The sequence below is a fragment of the Vulpes lagopus genome, chromosome 5 (assembly GCF_018345385.1).
Source record: "Vulpes lagopus strain Blue_001 chromosome 5, ASM1834538v1, whole genome shotgun sequence".
In the NCBI taxonomy this organism is placed as follows: domain Eukaryota; kingdom Metazoa; phylum Chordata; class Mammalia; order Carnivora; family Canidae; genus Vulpes; species Vulpes lagopus.
The window spans coordinates 25,725,041-25,746,224 of NC_054828.1; the positions used below are offsets into that span (position 1 = coordinate 25,725,041).

Below are 21,184 nucleotides of genomic sequence, written 5' to 3' on the forward strand. Positions count from 1 at the left end.
CTGCCCTTGCAGGACACGGAGTCAGAGCTGACCCATGGCTGGTGAAGGGTGCAGCGTGCTCTTGAGTAAGATTCTAGGGTCCCTCGGGGTCCGTGATGCCTCCTCATCATGCTTGGCAGCTCTGCTCCACTCCCTCTCCTTTGCCTTCTGTCCTAGATGCAATTCTTGGTGGATTTGGCAGCTCTTCTCCCAAACTGATACATTCTTAGCAGTGTCATTGAGCAGTATGAATGGGGTTGCGCTAATAACCAGTGTTGGCTTTGCGTGTGGTCCCGACGCTTTCTGCTCAACACTAATGCAGACGGACATGCATTAGTGCCATGCATATATATATGTCCATGAATTCCTCCAGGCGGTGAACACTGGTGCAACTTCACCAGACCCTGCCTGGAATCCAGTCGAGACACTCCTGGGAGGTCAGTTAAGTCACAGACCTTGTTTCCTGATCACTCGGGACAGGGCAGGGGGATGGTGGCGAGACAAACTGTAGACCAGAGAGGTAAAACACTTAGCTTCATGGACTAGTGAGAGTTTTAAAAGTAAAATCAAGGGATTCTTCTGAAGTTGTTTCCAAACTGTCCTCGGGCACTAGGGACCCCAGAAAGCAGCCCAAATGGGAAGTGTTACCCTGGACAACATTGGGAGGAAGTGACAGCAGGGGGCCTAATTTTGAGTGAGCAACCCCAAGCACAGGGACACCCAGAGCCTGCTTCAGATTCTCCCAATTGCATCCCCACAGCGGCAGGGACCAGGACCGTGCTTCCATCAGTGGCAGAAGGTAGTTTTATTGGACAGCTAACTGCCAAAAGAATGGGGTTCATGGTTTATGAGCCTGTTGAAAGGTGGTTGGGGAGAAAGTGGCCTTTGTCGTGCTTGTTTTGAAAATAAAACATGTCACTCAAGCTTTTCAAGTACATAACTTTCAGGGAGACAGCAAGCAGGAAGGTGGCACATCCACCCCCATCTCTGAAATGCCAGCGAGGGATGGGTGTGAGGTATTTGGCGACTACCTGGATGCAGGCCCTGAAATTCTTCACACTTCTCCCATCCCGAGGTGGAGGTCTAGGCCCATCTCTGTGAGTGAGCTGTGGCCGCTCTGCCCAAGACGAATGGCAGAGATGACACGGTGGGACATCCGAGGCTAGGTCATAGAAAGCCATGCAGCTTCTGCTTGGCTCTCCTGGAAAGCTCCCTCTCCAGACATTTCTTCTTGGAGCCCAGTCGCCGTGCTGGGAGAAGCTCAGCTCCCAGGTGTGGAGAGGCCCGTGTGAGTCGAGGGTGGGTGGCCTGGTGGCCTTCAGCAAGCCCAGCCCAGCCCAGGTGGCAGAGGTGAGTGCGGATCCACCTGGGATGTGGATTCTCCAGGCCAGGCTGGCAAGGCCTCGGACACCAGGCAGCAGAGAGGAGTCAGCCCCACTGTGCTCTGTTTGGATCCCATGAACGTGAGAAAGGACTGTTGCTTTACACCACTAAGTTTGGGGTGACCCCTTATGAGGCAAGAGATACCTGGAGAACTGTACATCAGTGATTTTTCATATAGCCAGCAAGCTTTCTAGAAGGCCACTCCTTCCCTGACCTTCTGGAGAGGTCTGGTGTGTATCAGCCTGATATATGCAGACGTATTGTTTTGTTGACACAGACATCTCAAACATTTTCACTGGAGTGAAACAGGAGCCCAAATGGAAGGATCCTGTGTATCCTCAGAGACTCCGGGGTGAGGTGGGGGTGATCCCTGGTTTGAGGTTTCCAGCTTAATCTTTAAAACTCTTTTGGATTTTGCATTCTTTGAGTATAACATTCATGTTAATTTTGGAGCAAAAATGTTTCAGATTGGTGGCCACTTAAATTACCTAGCTTCCCACCCCTGCCTGCCACCCTACACTCTCAATCTCTACGTACAACTAGTTCTCTGGGAAGACGCAGCACGCTGTCCTGTGGCCTAGTCAGCCCCACCACGCTATGGCACCCCCGGCCGAGAAGTTTAAAGTCACACACGTACCGGCATGGTGGCTGCCTGGCTGAGCCCTGGCACGGGGAGCTCTTGGGGCAGCGCAGCCGATCTCGGCAAAGCCGTGGTGCTGGCCTCTGCCATCAGCTTGCTCGGGGTGGCTGGAAGAAAGCAACCGATCACCTTCCTGATTCACACATACTAAACGGCTTTCCTATCAAAAGAAGGGAACAATGACTATGGTGTCCACGTAACAAGGGCCTGGTTGACAAAAGAAGGCCAGCATGAACGGAAGCCGAGTGAGAGGCACAGAAGTCCTATCAGCCTCCAACCTCACCTGGGAGCGGGGAGACGCCAGCAAACCATCCCCAAGCTTCATGACCGCCCGGTTCAACCAACTGCCTGACCTCACACCTTACCAGAGTCACCCAAACCCGGCCAGACTAGCTGGCCTGCGTGTCACCTGCTTTCTGCGGCTCCAGCACACGGAGAGGTGGAAGGCAGGAAGCCAGCGGGAAAGGAAGCAAGAAAGAGTACCAACTGCAAGGCAGCTTCACCCCGTGGGCAGGGACCGCCCCCATCTGCTCAGGCCTGGGCCCCTATGCCCTGGCCCCCCATGGGGCGCCCACCCCCTTGCCATCCGTGTCGGCATACTCACAGGCGGGCTCTGACATGGCCGTGTGCGAGGATTTGTGGGAGCTTCTGGAGGACACCGATGGTGAGTGACTGGTGTTAAGGCCCAAGGTGCCAGCGTCAAGTGCATTAAAGTGCTGCGTAGGGTCCAGGCTGGAGCCCTTGTCCTGAAACAGACATGCATGCACGCACACGTGCACACACACACATGCAATCCATATTTCAGCATCGAGAGGATGGGAATGAATTATGTGACTTTAGCTCTTCTCTAGCTAGGAGGGAAAATTTGGAGGGTGTAGGGAGAAAGATCAGAACTATTTGGAAATAAATCCTGACATATCTGGGTAGAATATATGTATATATATGTAATCCAGGCATCTTTGAGAGGCTTGTGGCCTTATACAAGCAGTATCTGTTACGCTTCCTCACCTTGGATTTGGATTTTGTAGATTTTCGTAACTGATGCTGCATTTTATTTTTTCCTTAAAACTGTCACCTTACTGCCCAGAATCTTGGCTTTCCCAGAAGGAGAGAAGAGGCAAGTTCTAGAAATGAGGGTGCTAGTGTGCTGGATTGTTAACACTCCAATGAAACAGATGCCTTTGGACCCTTCAGAGCACCTCCCACCACGGTCTCCCCACTGCTTCTCCTCTGCAGCCTCAGGGCCCTGGAGTGGAGAATAGGCAAAGGGTCAATGATCTCTTGTCCACTGGTTCCTGGATCCTAACTGATCCCGGATCCCAGGATGCCCCTGCTTCAAGTATTGTGTGATGAGAAAGCAACTTTGACCTCCCAACACTGAGGTCCTTCCATCCTGCACTCCTTAGTGTCATAAGTGTAAGAAAACAGGGGTTAGGATAATTTTTAAGCTAAAGAAGAAACATAATGTTTGCTTTCCCAAGCCACGCTCCTATCCAGTCATAGTAGGATGGTGATGTTCCTGGCATCCACTAGGTTCTATGTCCCATGGTATTGGTCTTAAATCTCTGGGTGTGAGTCTATATGGCTATTCTGTCTTTTGAGTCATGACTCCCCGGAGGGTGGATGCTGTGTATGTGCCTGAGAAGGGCTGAAATGACTGATATGTGACCTATGGTCTTTTGTGCAAAACAGAATCACAGGATGTGCCTGGATTTGCTGTGCTAAATGTCAACTGTGAGGCTCTGCTGCTTGGTCAGAGTCTCCCCTAGATACACCTTTCAGAGTGGGGTCCTTGGCCCATGGCTGTTTGCAAATTACACATTCCTGGTCAGCAGAGAAATATGTGCAGGCAATGAGAGTAAGCTCTGAGAAACTTCTATAGCCATGTGCACATCACACTCAAGCATGGGAACTTGCATTTCACAAAAGCATCGGTCAGTGACAGATTTGAAATTAAACAAATTGTCCATTAGCACTAATAGTTTGAAAGGCATTGTTCCAGAGCTTTTCCTTTAAAAGGGGGCGGGCTGAGATTGTATTTGTGTGTTTACACACATGTGCATGTTTATGAGAAGTTCCACTGGGTTCTAGGATTCTCAAAGGATCAGAAACCTCCAGAACAGATTTCTGACTGGATGATGCACACTATGCCTGTTCGCGAGCCGTGATGTATGGTGTGTCTAACACCTGCCTATGGACAGCTTAGTTCTGTTCTCGGACATGATACACGATGCATTATATGACAGAGCTGAGCAATAAACGCTTCCATAAACAATGACAGGTGTGTCGTACCAGTGCGCTGGTGATGGATCACCATGGAACACACGGCCACGTAGCATGCCAGCAGGGGAGGCTCGCCAAAGACACTGACTGCTCTCTGGGCCTTATGGGGGATTTCTCCTTCCTTCCAACTCAACTCTCATGGACCAGAGATGCTTTCATCGTATTACTGCTGCTGCGGCAGCTTCTGACCAAAGTGTCTGGATTCTAGGTCCCTGGGCAGCCTGGAACTTGAACCGCATTTCGCCAATATAAGAGACGCTTTCCCCTATGTTTTCTGACATATCAGAAATTGGGATGTGTCTTCCAACTGATGAAAGGAAACCCTTATTTCACAGATTGGCGACAGCATCTTCTCTTTCTTAGTGGGAGATAAATAATGGTGGATCTTATAATGGATAGCTTCTTGGCTTTGAAGAAATACAATGCTCCCTCCCTTCCTTACTCTCTTTCTTTTTCTCCCAACATATCTGTCTGCTGGAAGAGTGACCTTTGAGGAACAGGGCTCTGGTCTGCTTGCACGTTTCCCTCCAGTTGTCTGACACACCAGGACAGAGATGGGGAAAGCCTGGCTAGAGGGGATCTGAGAGCTGAGTGCAGAGGAGGGTCGGAGGTAAGGCTTTGTGAAGGGAAACATCCCTCACTAGCAGAGCTCCCTGACACAAAGCTGGTTCCACCATAGCTGTTGACCTTCAGACACAGACGTAGAACGTGCAGCTTGTGACTGACAATATGGGGCGTGTATGATGGGCAGTCTCCTCGTGGGAGGCCTGGGTCCTGGAAGCAGTACGTCAACACTTAGGCCAAGAGAAGGACAGGGGCACCCACATTATTGCACACCTCAATGGGATGAAGGAATAAGCTTTTCATCTTTGGGAGAGATATCAAGTGGACTCATTATAGCCACTTTCATAAGGATAGGAAGTTGCTAAATCATGCTTTGAGTCCAGAGGCTCACTTGTTCCTTTCTTTCTTTCTTTCTTTCTTTCTTTCTTTCTTTCTTTCTTTCTTTCTTTCTTTCTTTCTTTCTTTCTTCTTTCTTTCTTTCTTTCTTTCTTTCTTTCTTTCTTTCTTTCTTTCTTTCTTTCTTTCTTTCTTTCAAGATTATTTATTAATTTATTCATGAGAGACACAGAGAGGCAGAGACATAGGCAGAGGCAGAAGCAGACTCCCTGTGGGGAGCCCGATGCAGGACTCGATCCCAGGACCTGGGGATCATGCCCTGAGACGAAGGCAGATGCTCAACCACGAGCCACCCAGGCATCCCTGGAGTCTGTTTCCTATACAGCTCTGTGAGTTCTAACCCTCAGGACCCTCGGGTATGCAAGTTAAATCCTGTGTGTGCTTCTGTGCTGCCTCGTCTGAAGGGTGAGGAAAATAACAGTGCCTGCCTCACAGGAATGTCATGATGGTAAACAAGTGAGCACCCAGGAAATGTACTGAATGGTACTGGGAGTGTAGCAAATACAAATATTACTACTTTTATTATAGCAACTCATGGAAGAGCTTACTTAGGCAAACTTCGCCTTTGGCCAGCTGGTGGGGATCAGCATACCTTTAGTGCCGAAGCGTGGACAGCCTCAGGGGGCGGGTCTTCCAAAGCCAGCTCCTGCCTCCTTTCTACCCGGACATCTGCATAACTGATCAGGAAATCAAGAGACCACAGCTGGAGGTGGGACATTCCAGATGGCAACGGCAAAGAGGGCTTGTGTGATACATCGAGGTACCCCACGTGACACCCACCCCAGAATCGTCACCCCGAAGGAGGCTCGTCTGATCACCTGTTTGAGGAAGGAGTTTCATTCTCTGCCCAAATTCCACCAGAGTGACTTCTTTTTTTTTTTTTTTTTTAATTTTTTTTTTTAATTTTTATTTATTTATGATAGTCACAGAGAGATAGAGAGAGAGGCAGAGACACAGGCAGAGGGAGAAGCAGGCTCCATGCACCGGGAGCCCGACGTGGGATTCGATCCCGGGTCTCCAGGATCGCGCCCTGGGCCAAAGGCAGGCGCCAAACCGCTGTGCCACCCAGGGATCCCCACCAGAGTGACTTCTAATGTGATATTCAAAATATTTTTCTTTCCAGGATGTTTTTATTCCCTTTGTCCTTTACTTAGCTTCTCCCCATGCCCTGAGACTTCCAAACGTAATTGTTTTTAGAAACATATTTTCATCTACAGGATAAGCCTCGGCCTTTGAATGATCAGAAGCTTTTCTTAAAACGTACTCAGTCTGGACTGTGCATAGGGAAGTGACACATGACTTTTCTAGTAATTATAACCTTTGAACATTATCTCTCAAACAAATCTAGATCCAGACCCAGAGTACTGATTAGTCTGTGGACCCACTGTGAAAATAGCATGGGTAAATCCATTCACTGTGGTGATGGCTGCAGGGCCCCAGCTGTGGCCTCTGCTTCATGAGTGGAGGTAGAGGCTGGGTGAGGGCCTTTGGGAAGTGACAGTGGCTCTTGGGCCCCTGGAATGCTTGTTACCTTATTTACTCACTAGTTTACTTCCTACTTTCTCTGAGAGTAGATTCCCAAGATTTGGGAGGTAGAGGATGGAGAGAAAGAGCAGGGTCAAGGGCAGAGTCTGAAGACCAAAATGTTGATGACGTCCAGCCTTCCCTGGCGGCAAAGGCCCAGGCTGGGTGGCAGTAGGTGGACAGGCCTGTCATCGGAAACCACTGGCTGCTGAAGTGCCAGGGGGTGGTGAGCAGCCAAGATCAAGTCCCTGAGAGTGGCATGCAGTGTGATGGTCAGGGTCACTGGCAAGAAAGACCAGCATTTCTCCCCACTTACTGAAATAAGAGAGATTTGCTTGTGGACTGCATAAATGCATGTGTGTGTGCGTGTATGTATGCATGGTATCTCTCCATTTATCTACCCACCTACCTACTTATTATCTATCATCTATCTTTGATGTATACACATATAAAATGCAGTATGTATAGCATCTATGTGTACATATATATCTACCCACCTATTATCTGTCATATATACATACATGCCTACACTATATATAACCTTTCTTTCTTTGCTCTGCTCACAAGTTCTTCTTCTCTAGACCAGTTTCAAACTGATTGATGTCCTTAAAATCTCTGCAGTCAGGGGTTAAAAACCCCATGAATGACATTTCTCCTCTACCTTTGGAACTGTGACCCTACACAGCCCGCATCTAGGAAATGCTGGGTATGCAGCTTCCCCGGGAAGCTCTGCTTATCCCCCCTGAGCTGGGGGCTCCCTAAGGCCACTGGGAACTGCTTGGAACCCTCTCCCACTCGCAGCCAGGCTCTATTCCCAACACTGCCTCAGTTGCCAGCAGGGGTTTTTAATGTATTAAAAATAAAGGGGACTAGGTCTGTGAGTTATTTAGAGGTAAAATTTTAATTTTCTTCTCTCCCTTTTTAAGATTTCATTTATTTGAGAGAGAGAAGAAAATAAAGTCTTAGGGAGGGAGGGAGAAAGGGAGGGTGGGGGAGGGGGAGAGAGAGAGAGAGAGAGAGAGAGAGCACACAAGCATGGGGGAGAAGCAGAGGGAGAGGGAGAAGCAGACTCTCTGCTGAGCAGGGAGCCCAATACAGGGCTCATCTGAGGATCCTGGGATCATGACCTGAGCTGAACGCAGACACTTAACCCACTGAACCACCCAGGAGCCCCTTAATTTTCTTTTCAAAACAGTGACAAGGGAAGGCTGGGGGATGAATGGAGATGAGGGGAAAATGTGGAAGGAGGTTAGGGAAGCAGTAAATCACTAAGCCACATGTTGGCAGCCTGAAAGTGGGCATGAAGCTTGTGGAGGGGCCTGAGTCTTCAGTCCACCACCAGGCAGGGGGAGCAGAGATGATTGTGTACCTGGAAGGAAGCTGAGCTCTGGAGACTATTCTGTGACCTGCAGGGTACAGCTCGGGCCTGCTGAAAAATTTGAGCTCAGGGCTTGCTTGCTCTTCAGCAGCTGAGAGTACCAAGGTAGTGGGGGCTCCATCTGAGCGGTCAGGGGCCTTGCCCACCCTCCCTGCCCCAGCCCTCACCTGACAACCGAGTGTGTGCACACGATGAACTCGGGCTTGGAGTTCCACTGGTGGTAAGTGATGTAGTAGTGCGTCTGCAGCCAGATCCACTGCTGGCCCTTGGTCAGAAACCGGTAGCAACAGGACTTCCCTTTACCAAACTGCATCACTGTTAGCAGAAAACGGAGTCTGCATGTAGCAAACATTGATATGAAAATGATCTTCCCCCCAGAAATTACTGTGAAAAATATAAGCCTTTGAAAACACAGTGCCCAGGACGCCTGGGTGGCTCAGTGGTTGAGCGCCTGCCTTTGGCTCAGGTCGTGATCCCGGGGTCCTAGAATCGAGTTCTGCATTGGGCTCTGCGCAGGGAGCCTGCTTCTCCCTCTGCCCATGTCTCTGCCTCTCTCTTTGTGTGTCTCTCATGAATAAGTAAGTAAAATCTTAAACACACACACACACACACACACACACAAACCCAGTGCCCAACATTGTTGATTTCCCCGGGTATGCTGTATTTTAAGTGACTATCAGGATCCTGGTAAATAATACTGAATTCTTAAATCATGGGAGAACCACCTGCATGCTTCCCCAGATGCTCAAAGGCTCAAAAGAGCCCCAGACAAGGGCAGATTCCCTAACTGGAGTTTAGTGACAAAGGGGGACAGGTTTGTCCACCGCAGGTGGACCTGTCTTTGGAGCTGCAGGAGCCAAGGATGGAAGAAACAATCCAGATACTGGGAGAGCTAGGCCCCAAATAGACCTGACAGCCTGCAACCTCTGGAGGGATCGTGCGGCCGTCAGTTAGCAATTCATGCTGAGTGTACACAGCCCTGAATGCGGGAGTCAGCTCCAGCTGCCTTCCACCTCAGGCCTCACCACCCCAGGGCTGTTGGAGGGCGGGAGGCTGGGAGGGACTGTGGGTTTAGGGGAGGACAATTTGGGTTTCATTGCCCTGGTGGCTGGAGTTTAGCACCTCTTTCTGCAAACAGTTAACAGATATCACAGCTAGAAAACTACAGCTACAAAGGGAGCCACTGCCTCAGAGAAGGCGATCTCTGAAGAGGTGGGAAGCCGAGCTCCAGAGTGAGAAGATCTAGCCTGAGCCCTGGGGCAAGTCCTTCAGAAGATGAAGGTAATTCTACAACCAGGATGGACTTGCTTCCTCAGAAGGGTCAGATGCAGCCGAGGCTTGAGGTAACCCTGCTTCTCAAACTTTCCTGGTACCCAGGAGTCACTTGAGGAGCTTGTCAAAATGGCTGTTCTGATCCTGCAGGCCTGGTGGAGAGGCCTGAGAGCCTACAAGGCTAACCCACCCCTTGTGATGACTCTGCTGCTGCTCAAGGACCACCCTTTGTGGAGCAAGGGGTTCAAGTTTTAAAGATTTGCCTCAGATTCTAAAGGGGATCCTGATGGAACTCGAGCCTTGTCTTCCGTTGAGGAGAAGAGCAGAGAAGAGAAAGTTCTCAAGGGCACGACAGACGGCACGTCTCTCAAAATATAGTGTTAGTGGTCAAATCATGTGTCAGGATCCATAAGTCAGTATGACTACAAAAGTTCCTGTTTAAAGCTAGGACTTGGCACTGAAAATACGGCTGTAAGTGGTTAATTCTTGACTCCTCTTGCTAAGTGAGAACCCAGATATGCTAATTCTCCCTCCCTCCCACATCATGAGTCTAGCTCCCCTTATCTCTCTCTTTCTCTCTCTTTTAATATTTTATTTATTCACAAGAGACACAGAGAGAGGCAGAGACACAGGCAGAGGAAGAGGCAGGCTCCCTGGGGACTCAATCCTGGGACCTGAGCCCGGGATCACAACCTGAGCCCAAGGCAGATGCTCAACCACTGAGCCACCCAGGTGCCCTTCCCCTTATCTTCTGCAGCAGAGAGCCTCCCCTGGTCCCCTCCCCAGCCAGGCAAGCCCCCCAGTATCCTGAGCACGTCCCCTCCAATGCAGGGACAGCATCCTATAATGTCACCTATTTCTGCTTTTCCATTAGACCTTGCTCCTGCAGAACAGCAAGGAGATTCTGATCATCATTATGTCCTGGGCCTAGCTCTCTGACTTCTAGCTTGGTGGCCAATATAGGTCGGTTGACAAAAAGCAGTGATGTAAATTCAGTATTTGAAATGTATAGCATTAACTTAGAAAAAACGACCATCATCATCTTATTTTCTTAAGTAGGATTAAAATAGCTTGCATATCTAAGGGGTGCTGGAAGGTGCTGGAAGGTGCTGGGGGGTAGGAGGAGGCAGAGCAAAGTCAATTCCAGGTGAAAGCACAACCTGGGGGCAAACCACATAAGGACCTCCACCACACTCCTACATCATTTCAGAGAAAACAGTCTTCCTCCTTCAAAAGAAACCAGATAATAAGCAGACTTCCAGGGCCCCAGGGCCCTGCTGTCAGGGCTCCTGTGGAGGCTACTGGAGGCCTTTAGGCCTGGGGCTGGGTGTGCGATACTCACAGTGCTGGTGGCACCTGGCCAGGAGCTCCAGATCATCAATGTGGTAGTAGTCATAGCCCGAGGTCCCCAAAACTTCAAAAGGCAGGTATCCTATGATCGGAGGGGCTCTGCCAAACAATGGGGATAGTTCATCAGAGAGCGAGTACCCGCCCGGACTCACCGCGGCAACACCTCAATACAGAGGGGGTACAGTTGGCACACTTAACAATCAACACAGAGGCCTCATTTCTCAAGAAGGAGGACAGGAAGATGGTTTCACAGTGGTTCAAACCAGAGAGGCTGTGTCTTCCAAAGTGCTCAAGCTTTTTGGCATTTAGATACTTGGTTTTACTGACATCACCTGGGTTAAATGATAATAAACTTTATCATGACTGAACAATTAAAAATAGCTATAGACTGGGTCAGTCCAACCCCAAAGCGTAATAAAAAAATTAAAGGGTGGTGAGGGGAGATTTCTCATCCTTCAACTGTGAAAAATGTTATAGAAGAAAGAAGATTGAATGAAAGGGACAAAAGGGTGTTGAGAGAAATTAAGATGAAAAGTTTCTCTCCCATCTGCTCCTGCCTTCCTGGGAACTGGAGAGGGTCCCGAAGGGGTGGGGGTGTGGGTCTCCCAAAGATGTCCCCGGGCTGTGGCACCTGGCTCTCCTGAGATGCTCTGACCCAAACAAAGAACATATCCATGGACAACTTGCAGTTGAAGGGAAGCCACCTCACTCTTGGCTAGGAACGATTTTTCCTGCTGCCAGAAAGCCCTCTCCTCGAAGGGACCAGGCCCGACTTTTCTCTCCCAAGGAGAGCCTGGCTCATGCAAACAAACACTTGAAAAGGACCCAACCCAAATATGTTTTTCTTTTCACAAACCTGTGATCCAGAAATAAAAATTTCCATTCCAAGCTATGCCTTGAAGTGAATTCCTCTAAGGGTTCGTCAACTATGCACATTTCCTGTATTAGAAGGGGAAAAAAAATGTTGCTCGGAGTGCCAGATGCTCACCCTAGGTTTGTTCAAGAACTCATGGTAGAGGGATAACAGAAGTTAAAATCATTTACAGCCAGTCTCCAAGTTGTGTTGGACTGAAACTCATCATCTGTAGCTAATTTCAGTATTAGCTGATACTAAATTTATTTCACGAGCTGGGGAAAAATACCTAAGAGCCAAAATGTCACACCACTCCCTTCCCATTATCTACAAGTGTGGTAAACATGTGGAAAAAGGCTTTTCATCTGAATTTGAATGACTAATTTAACTCAACATTCATGCCACGGATGTTAAAGCAATCACGGATGAGAGAATACGGACAAACCCTTGGTTTTGACGCTTGGTCCTCACCTCGGCCTGCCCTGAGTGGTATTAGGGTTGGTGTGAAAGGTAGGAGGGTCTACAGAGCTGCAGAGGAGCATTTCTGCAGGCTGAGTGGCAGCTGACATTGCCTTCCAGCAAAATAGCTGGAAGGAAACCAGAGGTGGGGCAAGGGGCATGTGCGGCTGTCACAGGTATGGAACCAGACATTTCAACTTTTCAAAGTCAGTGACAACGTCATTGCAATCTTATTCTTTTCCACGAAGATGCTTAATTCACTGTAACTAAGCGTGACTCAGTTGTACTACTGCCACATGACAAATTCTCCCCCAGATACTTGCCTTTAAGAATTGTGGTGTTGCCAGACGAACGGTGGCGATGAAGCAGACCTCCTTTCCTAGCGGCACCCGGCAGGGTCTTGAAAGGGTGCTGTCAAAGCCATTACAAGAGGGGCTAGGCACTGGGGCGGGAGAGGACAGACAGACAGGTTAGCCCTGTGTGGCACAGCAGCTGACCCCTACCTGGCATCACTCTCAGCCAGCACCAGCTCAGGGCTTCAAGAACATTCACTCACTTGATTCGTGCCACAGGACACCTGGGTCAGGGTGGTGCTAGTACCTGCAGGAAGTGGGGGGCCAGGGCTGCTGGGGTAATATAGCTGAACAGAGCTGGAATCCGAGTAGCCGACAGACCACCCTGCCTCTCGTTTCCAGCAGCCCTACGGCCACTTAGACTGTTGTGCTGGGAATAGAAGGCAGCCTCGCTCTGCAGGAAGGGCCTGCATTCTCACCCCGGGGTGGGCTCCACAGTCAGGCGTAGTTTCTGATTTGATGGGCCCCTGGTGTTTGCTGACCCCCCCACCCGCCCCTGGTCCTGGCACAGCACACCTGGGATTCAAGGGCTTCCACCCTGAAACTCCACATCAGGAGCCAGGCTGGTGTTGGGCTTGGCCGATGTGATCCAGGGTGGCCCCTGGGATCCCAGGGTGATCCCCAGAGGCACAGTGTCCACCACAAACTTGCTTGTTCTGTAGCTCTGCACAGGGGACAGGCCTGTTCACAAGTGCCTTATTATTCTCCCTGGGAAGTCTGGGAAGGCATGACTTTCCTCATGCTACAGGTGAGGCAGCTGAGGCCCAGAAAGGCCACATGCATTAAGCACGGTCACTCAGAGAAGTAACAACAGAGCAAGGACTCTGCCCAGGTCTTCCGACTCCAAGCTTGGAGTTCTCATGGGGCAGACAGAGGATTGTTCAAGGCTCGTGCTCCCTCTAGGGAGGTGCCAGCTGGTCTCAGCTGCCATCTTCCCCGGGAGCTACAGACTTGGCTTCACGGTGAACTGTGGTGACCTGCTTTACCTTTTGGGCCAAAGACCAATTCTGCTATTTTAGATGGAGCGTGCTCAGTGGGAAAAAGAACCCTGTTAAGTATGCGAAAAGTCAGTGGACCATGTATGTGGAATTCTCGAACTTGGCTACACACCAGATTCCCTGGGACTGCTACGTGGCCTCCAGCTGCCCAGACCCCATTCCCAGATCAGCTAACTCAGGAACTCTGGGTGTGAAGCGCAGGCACTGGCACTTTTAAAAGCTCCCCACATTTACTACCGTGCAGCCGGCGTGGAGGATCATTATGCTAGATAATCTATACTACCTCTTTCTTTTTCAAATGTAGTTGATTATATCCTGAACTAGATCCTGAATTCTAAATACATTTCTGAACTTGTAGATTTAAACATAGTTGTCTTTTCCAATTTGAGCACATATAAAGCAACAGAAAATGAAATGCATTCTAAAATGAAATCTGCAAGACTTTCTTTGGATTTTAGCTTTCCAATAATTTTTGTTTTATATGTTCGTAGGTTTCTAAGTGATTCTATAATGTGGTCTTCTATCCACTTACATGAATAAATTCATTTTACCAAGCATATTCTCCGAATGCATTCACATAAATATTAATATAAATGTTTCCAAACATGAATATAAAGGGGGCAAAGTAGGAAATAGTGGTCCCTAGAGACTTTACATCTGTCATTAGCTGGCTTAGACAACTGCAGATTAATGAGTGGGGTGAGCCAAGGCACTCACCAGGGGAAACGAAAGCAATCCCACGGTGGGGAGGGGTCTGCAGATGTGAACATCTGCATAATAGAAAAAGATATTAACAAATTTCCCAGATGTGAAACATCCTCTCAGCTTGAATCCAAGAGACATCACCTGCCGGATAAAGACCTAATAAAATCCTCTCTACTCTTTTCTAGGCCTTCTAAGCAAACTTCCGAGGATTTCTGGGGAATTTTAAGACAGTCTCTCTCATTTGTCTCTAAATCATGCGCCTTGCTGGAATGATCCATGGTCTCTGTCAATAAGTGCCTTCCTTCATCAGTGATTTACCATGAGGAAGGCAGAGGGACAGAAGGAGCACAGGGCAGGGAAACCCCAGCCCCTAACAATTTCTTCAAGGGGCAGAGACCATGGAAATTAAGTGAATGTTCTGCAGAGCTTACTGCTGGCCTGGCTGCCTCCCAATGCAGTTTTATCAGTCCTTTTAGAGCTGCTAAGGTTTTAAAGATGAAAATGCTCCCCACGGGGGAAATTTCATTATTGCTTACAGCCTGCACTGGAGAAGCTAGATACTTTACAGAGGGCTCCAGAACCAGGCAAGCTCCTCTTCTAAATGAGCCCTCTCCCCCCAGACCAGAAGCAGCAGAGGGCTTGATCAAAGGTGATGGTAAATCAAGGATGAAAGTTTTAACACAGGCCAAGGGGAAAACCTTGGGGGAAGTCAAGGGGAAGAAGATACTTGAAACATTTTGCCGACTCTGTTTCAAATGACTTTTATTCACAGCAGGAACCTCCTAGCAGATTCCAGAGTCAACACAGGAGCAACCTGCTCCCTGGGACTTCATGGTAATATTTAGCACTTAGAATAACTTCTCTGGCACTTCTTATCCCAAGGTAGTTAAAAAACATTAATTAAGGATTTAATTAGTTGTTTCAATTTAAGTAATAGAAAAAACATATCTAATTACAGCTGGCTTCCCGAGTCTCTTGGAAGGATTAATCGGTCGATGCCGGCACAGCCCTATTTATCAGGTCTCTGCCTTTCAGACTTCAGTCTTTCAGACTTCTCCTTTCTTCCACCACTCCAAGACACTCACACACGCACAGCACGCATGCCACAGATAAAAGCAATGATTTCTTGCTACATTTTTTTGCTCCTAGGGTCATCTTACTTGAAATTGATCTTCCGCCTGCCCCAAGCTAAAGAGATAGGTTTCCCCATGGCAGGAACTAGGTCTAGTTCTTTGTCTCCCGCTCTGAGCAGGCATCTTGCACACAGCAGGTGCTCAATGTGTGGTTGCTGAATGTGTCTCTGGTGAGATGACCTTCCACTGCACATCCAAACCACAGCTTAAGACCCGGCTGGGGAAGTCACCTTCTGATCCCGCCTAACACACAGGCCATGAGACCCCAGGTGGCCCAGCCTGGTGCTGCTGGCGACTGGCTCACTGTGGGAAGGTGCCCAGGGAGCATGGCCCGGGGTCCCACTGGCACTTGGGCTTGCTCACCGCCCTATCAGTACATTTACCCAGGTCAGAAGGACCTGGGCAGGGTCTGCTGCAAATCATCAGCAGCAGTCACCACTCTGTGAGAACAGCACAGGTGAGCCTCAAGCTTGGAAAGCTGCAAGATGATGGTCTGCTTTTGGTCTTCCTACTAAAAGGATCGGGGTGAGGGAGCCCCTTTTTGCTCCTGAACCTTTCATCACAGCCTCTAATTTTAGAGACCCTGGAAGAATTTTGCCTCGGGCTGGCACTCTAGGGATTCCGAACAGGAACATGAGAGGGCCCCGAGGTTCTTGAGAGAACAGGAGTGATTAAAGTCTGTCTCGCTTGGCCCCTGGGGTCGGCTTCCAAGTCTGTCTGATGACAAAAGTGACCTCCCGAGTCAGTCATAAGAACATAGGCTGACCGAGGGGGCCGGGAGGCCTCGGGTGGTGTGAGATGTGTTTGCAAAGAGGTAGGAAAGGACAGAGAAGCAGCGAGGTGGGGTAGTGAATGTGGCTCACAGCAAAGGCGCAGAAACAAAAGGAAAGAGAGGTACCGACTGTGCCTCAGTACTGGTGCAGTCATCAGGCCTAAACAATTAAGCATTCTGATCAGAGATGGCCTGCTTATGATAAATTAGTTGCAACAGCTGTAGGAAAACACACGAATCGTGCACACGGGGAGTGACAAATAGCTTTCTCAGCACTTCCTGGAACAAACGCAAATTCAAAGCCGAAAGGTATCCAGGAAGACGTGCAACCATCAGGGAGGAGGCTTGCTAAGGGAAGGAAAACATTCTTAAATCCCATTTATGATAAATATCCAAAACGTCTGGGCTAGAGCATTGGGCTGTGAAGGAAAAAAATCATTTCCTGCACATTCACGAGAAATCACCTCCTGCTCATTAAGCCCTCTGTTCAGGCGCTTCTCTTGTCTCTGCACAGCACGATCCGCGTCACCTGATGGGTTCTGAACCGCCGGGTTACCGGGTTCTTAGAACAGCCCGCCGAGAAATAATCCCGCCGGGTTTTTGGGTTTCTTTCTGCCGGTTCTGTTTGGCATCGGAAAGAAAGAACAAGCTTGGAGAGAAGCTGAGAGCCACACGGAAAAGCTAAGGGTTTGCAGTTTGCTGGATTGAAAAAATGACTCAGCCCGGAAAATCTATGTCTCGCTTAAATATTTCTTCTTCCCCTTGGCGTTAATTAAAATGAGTATTTTGGGGGGCCAGGAGGTTGTAATGGTGTTGACAAGATATCCGCCAGATGGTTGGTGTGGACAGGGCCAGATGATTCGTAGGCTCAGGGAAGTGAACTTCCTACAGGCTGCCACCCCCTGTCCTCCAAGTGGACGTCTTGTGCACAGTTTTATCACAATTACTGCACAACCTCTACAGAAGAGCCCTGCTCGCAGGCTGAAACGGGCAGGGGGACGTGTCTGATAAATGTGTGACCATTCCTCACTGCTCCATTTCGGTGTGGACTCTAGATGCTCAGGCAGGACGATGCCCTTGGGTAGCAATTTGTTCTTTATTGCCATCTTAATTCCTCTGCAATCTAATTTGGCAGCAATGCCCGCTGCCAGAGAGGGATGTGGCACTTCCTCGTCGGGGTGGAGGGGACACTCTGCTTCTTGCTCCTGGGGGCCTGTGCACGGGCCGAAGGGGACATTCCTTCCCCGAAGCTGTCCTTCCTGTGCTAAACTCAACGTCTCCATTCTCAGTGAGGTCTGGCGGGCATGGATTTGTTCCCCTAACTGAGAAATCTCAATTCAGCTCCGGAGAACAAAAAACAAAACCCCCAAAGCCATAAAACGAGGCAACCTACAGAAATCCCACGGAACATACGGAATCCAGTGTCGTAAGCTGAAAAGCCTCCCTTTCTGCCAGTATTTCAAATCTGGTTGTGTGGTTAGAGGCAGATAGGTAAAATGAGGGCAGGGAGACTTTTATACTCTGGTGTGTGGTTTCTGGAAAGCCCAGAGTGGAATGTTTGCTGAGGGTGACCTATTTGGAACCACACCAGCAACTTTTGAAATACTGCTTTCTGGATTTCAGTCAGATGCACATTTAAATCCAAGTCTGGGGGAGGAACAAGGGCTTAAATAGAGGATTGCCTTCTTCCTGGCATGAACTTATGTTTCAGGACCTGCAACCTGTTTGTTAGGACCCCTGAAAGCAAAGCCTGTTCATTATGCCTTTGAAACTCATCTGGCCAGTTCCTTTCCCAGAAAAGTGGGGGTGGGGTGGGATGGGACCATGGGTGGGCGTTGAAAGAGGAACCCAGGGGCTCCTCTATATAACTGGAGAAGGAAAAATTTGGAACTGTGTGTTTGTCCAAGGGGTTTAAAAAAAATCAGTTCTGAGACACATATAGCTCTGAATAAAGTCAGGTCATTTCACCCCTATTCTGGAAATGACGTGCAGAGTAGAGGTAGACCAGGGGCTGCTCCCACCAGGAATCCTCTCTGAATCTCCAGGGCACATGACCAAGATCAGAGAGTAGGCTTTTTTTATGGGAAGAGGAGGAGACATGTAGTTCTGTATTTCAGCTCAGATTCCTTCAGGAAGCTTTCCATGGACTTGGTTAGAAACTGTCCTAAAGTGAAACAGTTCTAGGAAAGCTGTTTTCTCGTCCCATTTCCTGACACATACTTCTTCACGTTTATTAAAAAATCTAGGTGAAAGATGTGAAATCCTGTCTTCTGTCTCCTCTCCCTTGAACATCTGTAGCAAATGATGAAGCCCTAAGGAGTGACCAAGATGTGCAAATATTGAAGCAGGGGAAGTTCCATTTTGTTGACGTACTTGGGGCAACAGTGGCCATGTCTGCACAGCCACGATGAATGGAGAGGTTTGGAGGTAAAGGGGTAAGGTGACACAATTGGCTGGGGAGTCTAGAAATGTCCAATTAGAGTTTAATCTCGTTAACAAGGGAAAAGGGGCAAAGTGCTTTTATTCCTCTCCACACTTCGAATTCCAAACTGGGTCTACTCATCCCGGTGACAGAGCCAGACATATTCTGAGCAGTTATTTGGGTTAGCAGGCAAGCAGATGGCGTCTTTGTCTATGTGATTTAAGGGTCACCAAAATCTCTCTCTGGATCAGTGTCACCTGTCTTCCTGCCCTGGAACCTACACGTTTTCCTTTTTGCCCTTTGGTTTTAGGCCCAAAGGTTCCTATAGATGTGGTTTTTGAGTGGCAGCTCGTGCTTCCAGCAGCCTTAAGGCAAGCTGGTTGATCAAAGGAACAAGAGGCAGGGAAGAGAGTGCGTCAGGAACAGTCCTAGTGGGGGCGCCTGAGTCACTGGGGAGGGAGTACCCAGGGAGCCCAGGCAATTAGGAACTCAATGGGGGTAGGGGACACAGAATGGCAGGGGGCAAGTGGAGGCCAAAGATGACCACACACTGACCACACAGGGTTGCTTGGGCCTTCCAGTGCAGACAATTCACAAACCACTGGAAGTTACACGCGTCCCACTTTACCTGGCACGTACAAAAGTGGATTTCATCTTCATTTTGGATTAAAGGCTCAAGAAGTAGTGGGGGCCCTTCTAGAAGCCACTACTCTATTTCCAGGTGGGCTTTGGGGTCAGTCAAGGAGAGCTCTATTATCAGTTTTCAGGAAGAACCCTGATTTCCTTGTGAGTCAAAATTTGGGTCTGAATCCTGCTTCTGTCCCCTAGCACCTATACGTGTAGGGCCAGGATGGCTAAGCCTCAGTCTAGGTCAACATACTTGTGTTGAGCCTTATTTATGTACCAGGTAAGGACTGCATAGGCCCAGGAAGGGGTGCAATAAGCTCACAGATGAGTAAGGGTCACTGTCCTTTCCACTCCATTATTTACAAAGATGAGAGCCTTTTATCTTCCTGACATCAACTAAGAATGAACCAGGCCACACTCCCTAAAGAGCTCTACAGAAATGATAGAACTTTTCCTGATAGTGGGCTAGAGTAGGGTTTCATACATAGTTCTATAGTTCTTTTAAGTGAGCAGGTATTCTATTAAAATCAAACCAATGTTCATAGTCCGTTTTCTTCTATACTTTACATATTGCTTTTTCTTTTTCTTTCTTTCTTTCTTTCTTTCTTTCTTTCTTTCTTTCTTTCTTTCTTTCTTTCTCTTTCTTTCTTCTTTCTTTCTTTTTTTTTTTTTTTTTTACATATTGCTTCAAATGTATGCCATGCCTGGGAACTCAGGGAAGTTGCATGGAGTGGCTTGTGTACAAACCACATTGTCTTGTTTCTGTATTTGATACTTTGACATTTGGGGCCTTGCTGACTCTAGAGGAACTGCTCCTTTCAGAGTTGGCCAATCCCTAGAAACAGTCAATGACTCACCTTCCAGAGCACCTTTCATAGGCAAATCAACCCCTCTAGAACCCACACTCCTATCATCTCCTTATGGGTCTCTCACACTCTGGGCTACCAGCTACTTGCCCCAATCACCCAGGTATCTGACAACTAGAGACAGCCCCTCTACCCAAGGGCCCACTAAAATTATTCAAACTAGTCAGACTGAAGCCTATTTATTTCCACTGCCTTGCTCATTCTTTTCCACAGAAATCACACTAGAGGCTCTTGCCCATGTCTTCTCCCATTCACCCTGCCTCCTGATCTCTCCCCAGTGCTTTCCCATGTGGCCTCCATGGTGTGCTGTGCCTGTTTTGAGAGATCTATGAGTATAAGCCTCTTCTTTCCTGACAGTCATTTCCATTTCTGTTTGTCTCACCATATTTGATTTAAAATAAAGCTTGGGTACCTTTAAAACAGCTTGGTACATGGCTGCAGGACATCTGATGTGCATAGGTAAGGACATCCTGACCAACAGCATGCCAGGTGGCAGGGACAGGCCCGTGTGCTGCATCTACATGTTTAATTTCAACATAGATTTGTGGGAGGCAGCAAAGCACTGGGGTTAAGGGTCGGAGCTCAGGGTTAGAACAGGCATGAGTGTAGGTTCCCCATTTCCCATGTGTGCAGCTCAGATTCTCACAAGCATCAGCTTCCTCCTTTGTTTAGATGGGACAGTGCCAACAGTACCACTTATAAGTTTGGTGGGAGGATTCAATGAGATTATCAATGCAAAGACAGAGCCCAGGCCCTGGGATTTAGGAAGTCCTCCTAAGGTGTGCTATTTTCATTAACCCATTGCTTAATGTTTATTGATAACTAAACCTACAAAATCAAATTTGAAGTATTTCCTAAAGTATGTGAAACCATATTTTAGAGGTCAAAAATTATTCAACGTAGGTGATTTCACAGGGCTCCATCTTAGAAATTCATTCGTTTCTGACATTTGTTGTTGTCTATTTTCATTCAAGTGAGACTTATATTTCAGTTTTCCACAATTACGTTTGGGGACTCTTGTCTCAAGAAAGCCCCCTAACTTTGGTTTGTTCAACAGGCTCTAGAAAGACACTCTGGCACTCTTGGTTTTAAATTTTCCACTTTCAGTGCTGTGTGTTTATAGCAGTAACAGTTTCAAAAAAAAATCACACATAATTTCCACACATTCTTTCAGGCAAACAAACAATGTCTCAACTTGGAGTGAAGATAAAGCTCTGCTAGTTAAAA

At 48.3% G+C, this 21,184-nt stretch overlaps 1 protein-coding gene across 2 annotated transcripts in view; it reads right to left on the reverse strand.

Annotated features, from left to right (window-relative positions):
- Window positions 1-21,184, reverse strand: part of NPAS2 (neuronal PAS domain protein 2) — a 158,469-nt gene that overhangs the window by 18,156 nt on the left and 119,129 nt on the right. For both annotated transcript variants that reach the window (XM_041756923.1, XM_041756924.1), the window contains exons 8-14: window positions 12,405-12,523; window positions 11,626-11,708; window positions 10,762-10,868; window positions 8,315-8,462; window positions 5,838-5,922; window positions 2,607-2,748; window positions 2,000-2,109 (exon numbers count right to left, since the gene is read on the reverse strand). In XM_041756923.1, coding sequence (XP_041612857.1) covers window positions 2,000-2,109; window positions 2,607-2,748; window positions 5,838-5,922; window positions 8,315-8,462; window positions 10,762-10,868; window positions 11,626-11,708; window positions 12,405-12,523 — 794 coding nt within the window. The remainder of the gene's footprint in view (window positions 1-1,999; window positions 2,110-2,606; window positions 2,749-5,837; window positions 5,923-8,314; window positions 8,463-10,761; window positions 10,869-11,625; window positions 11,709-12,404; window positions 12,524-21,184) is intronic.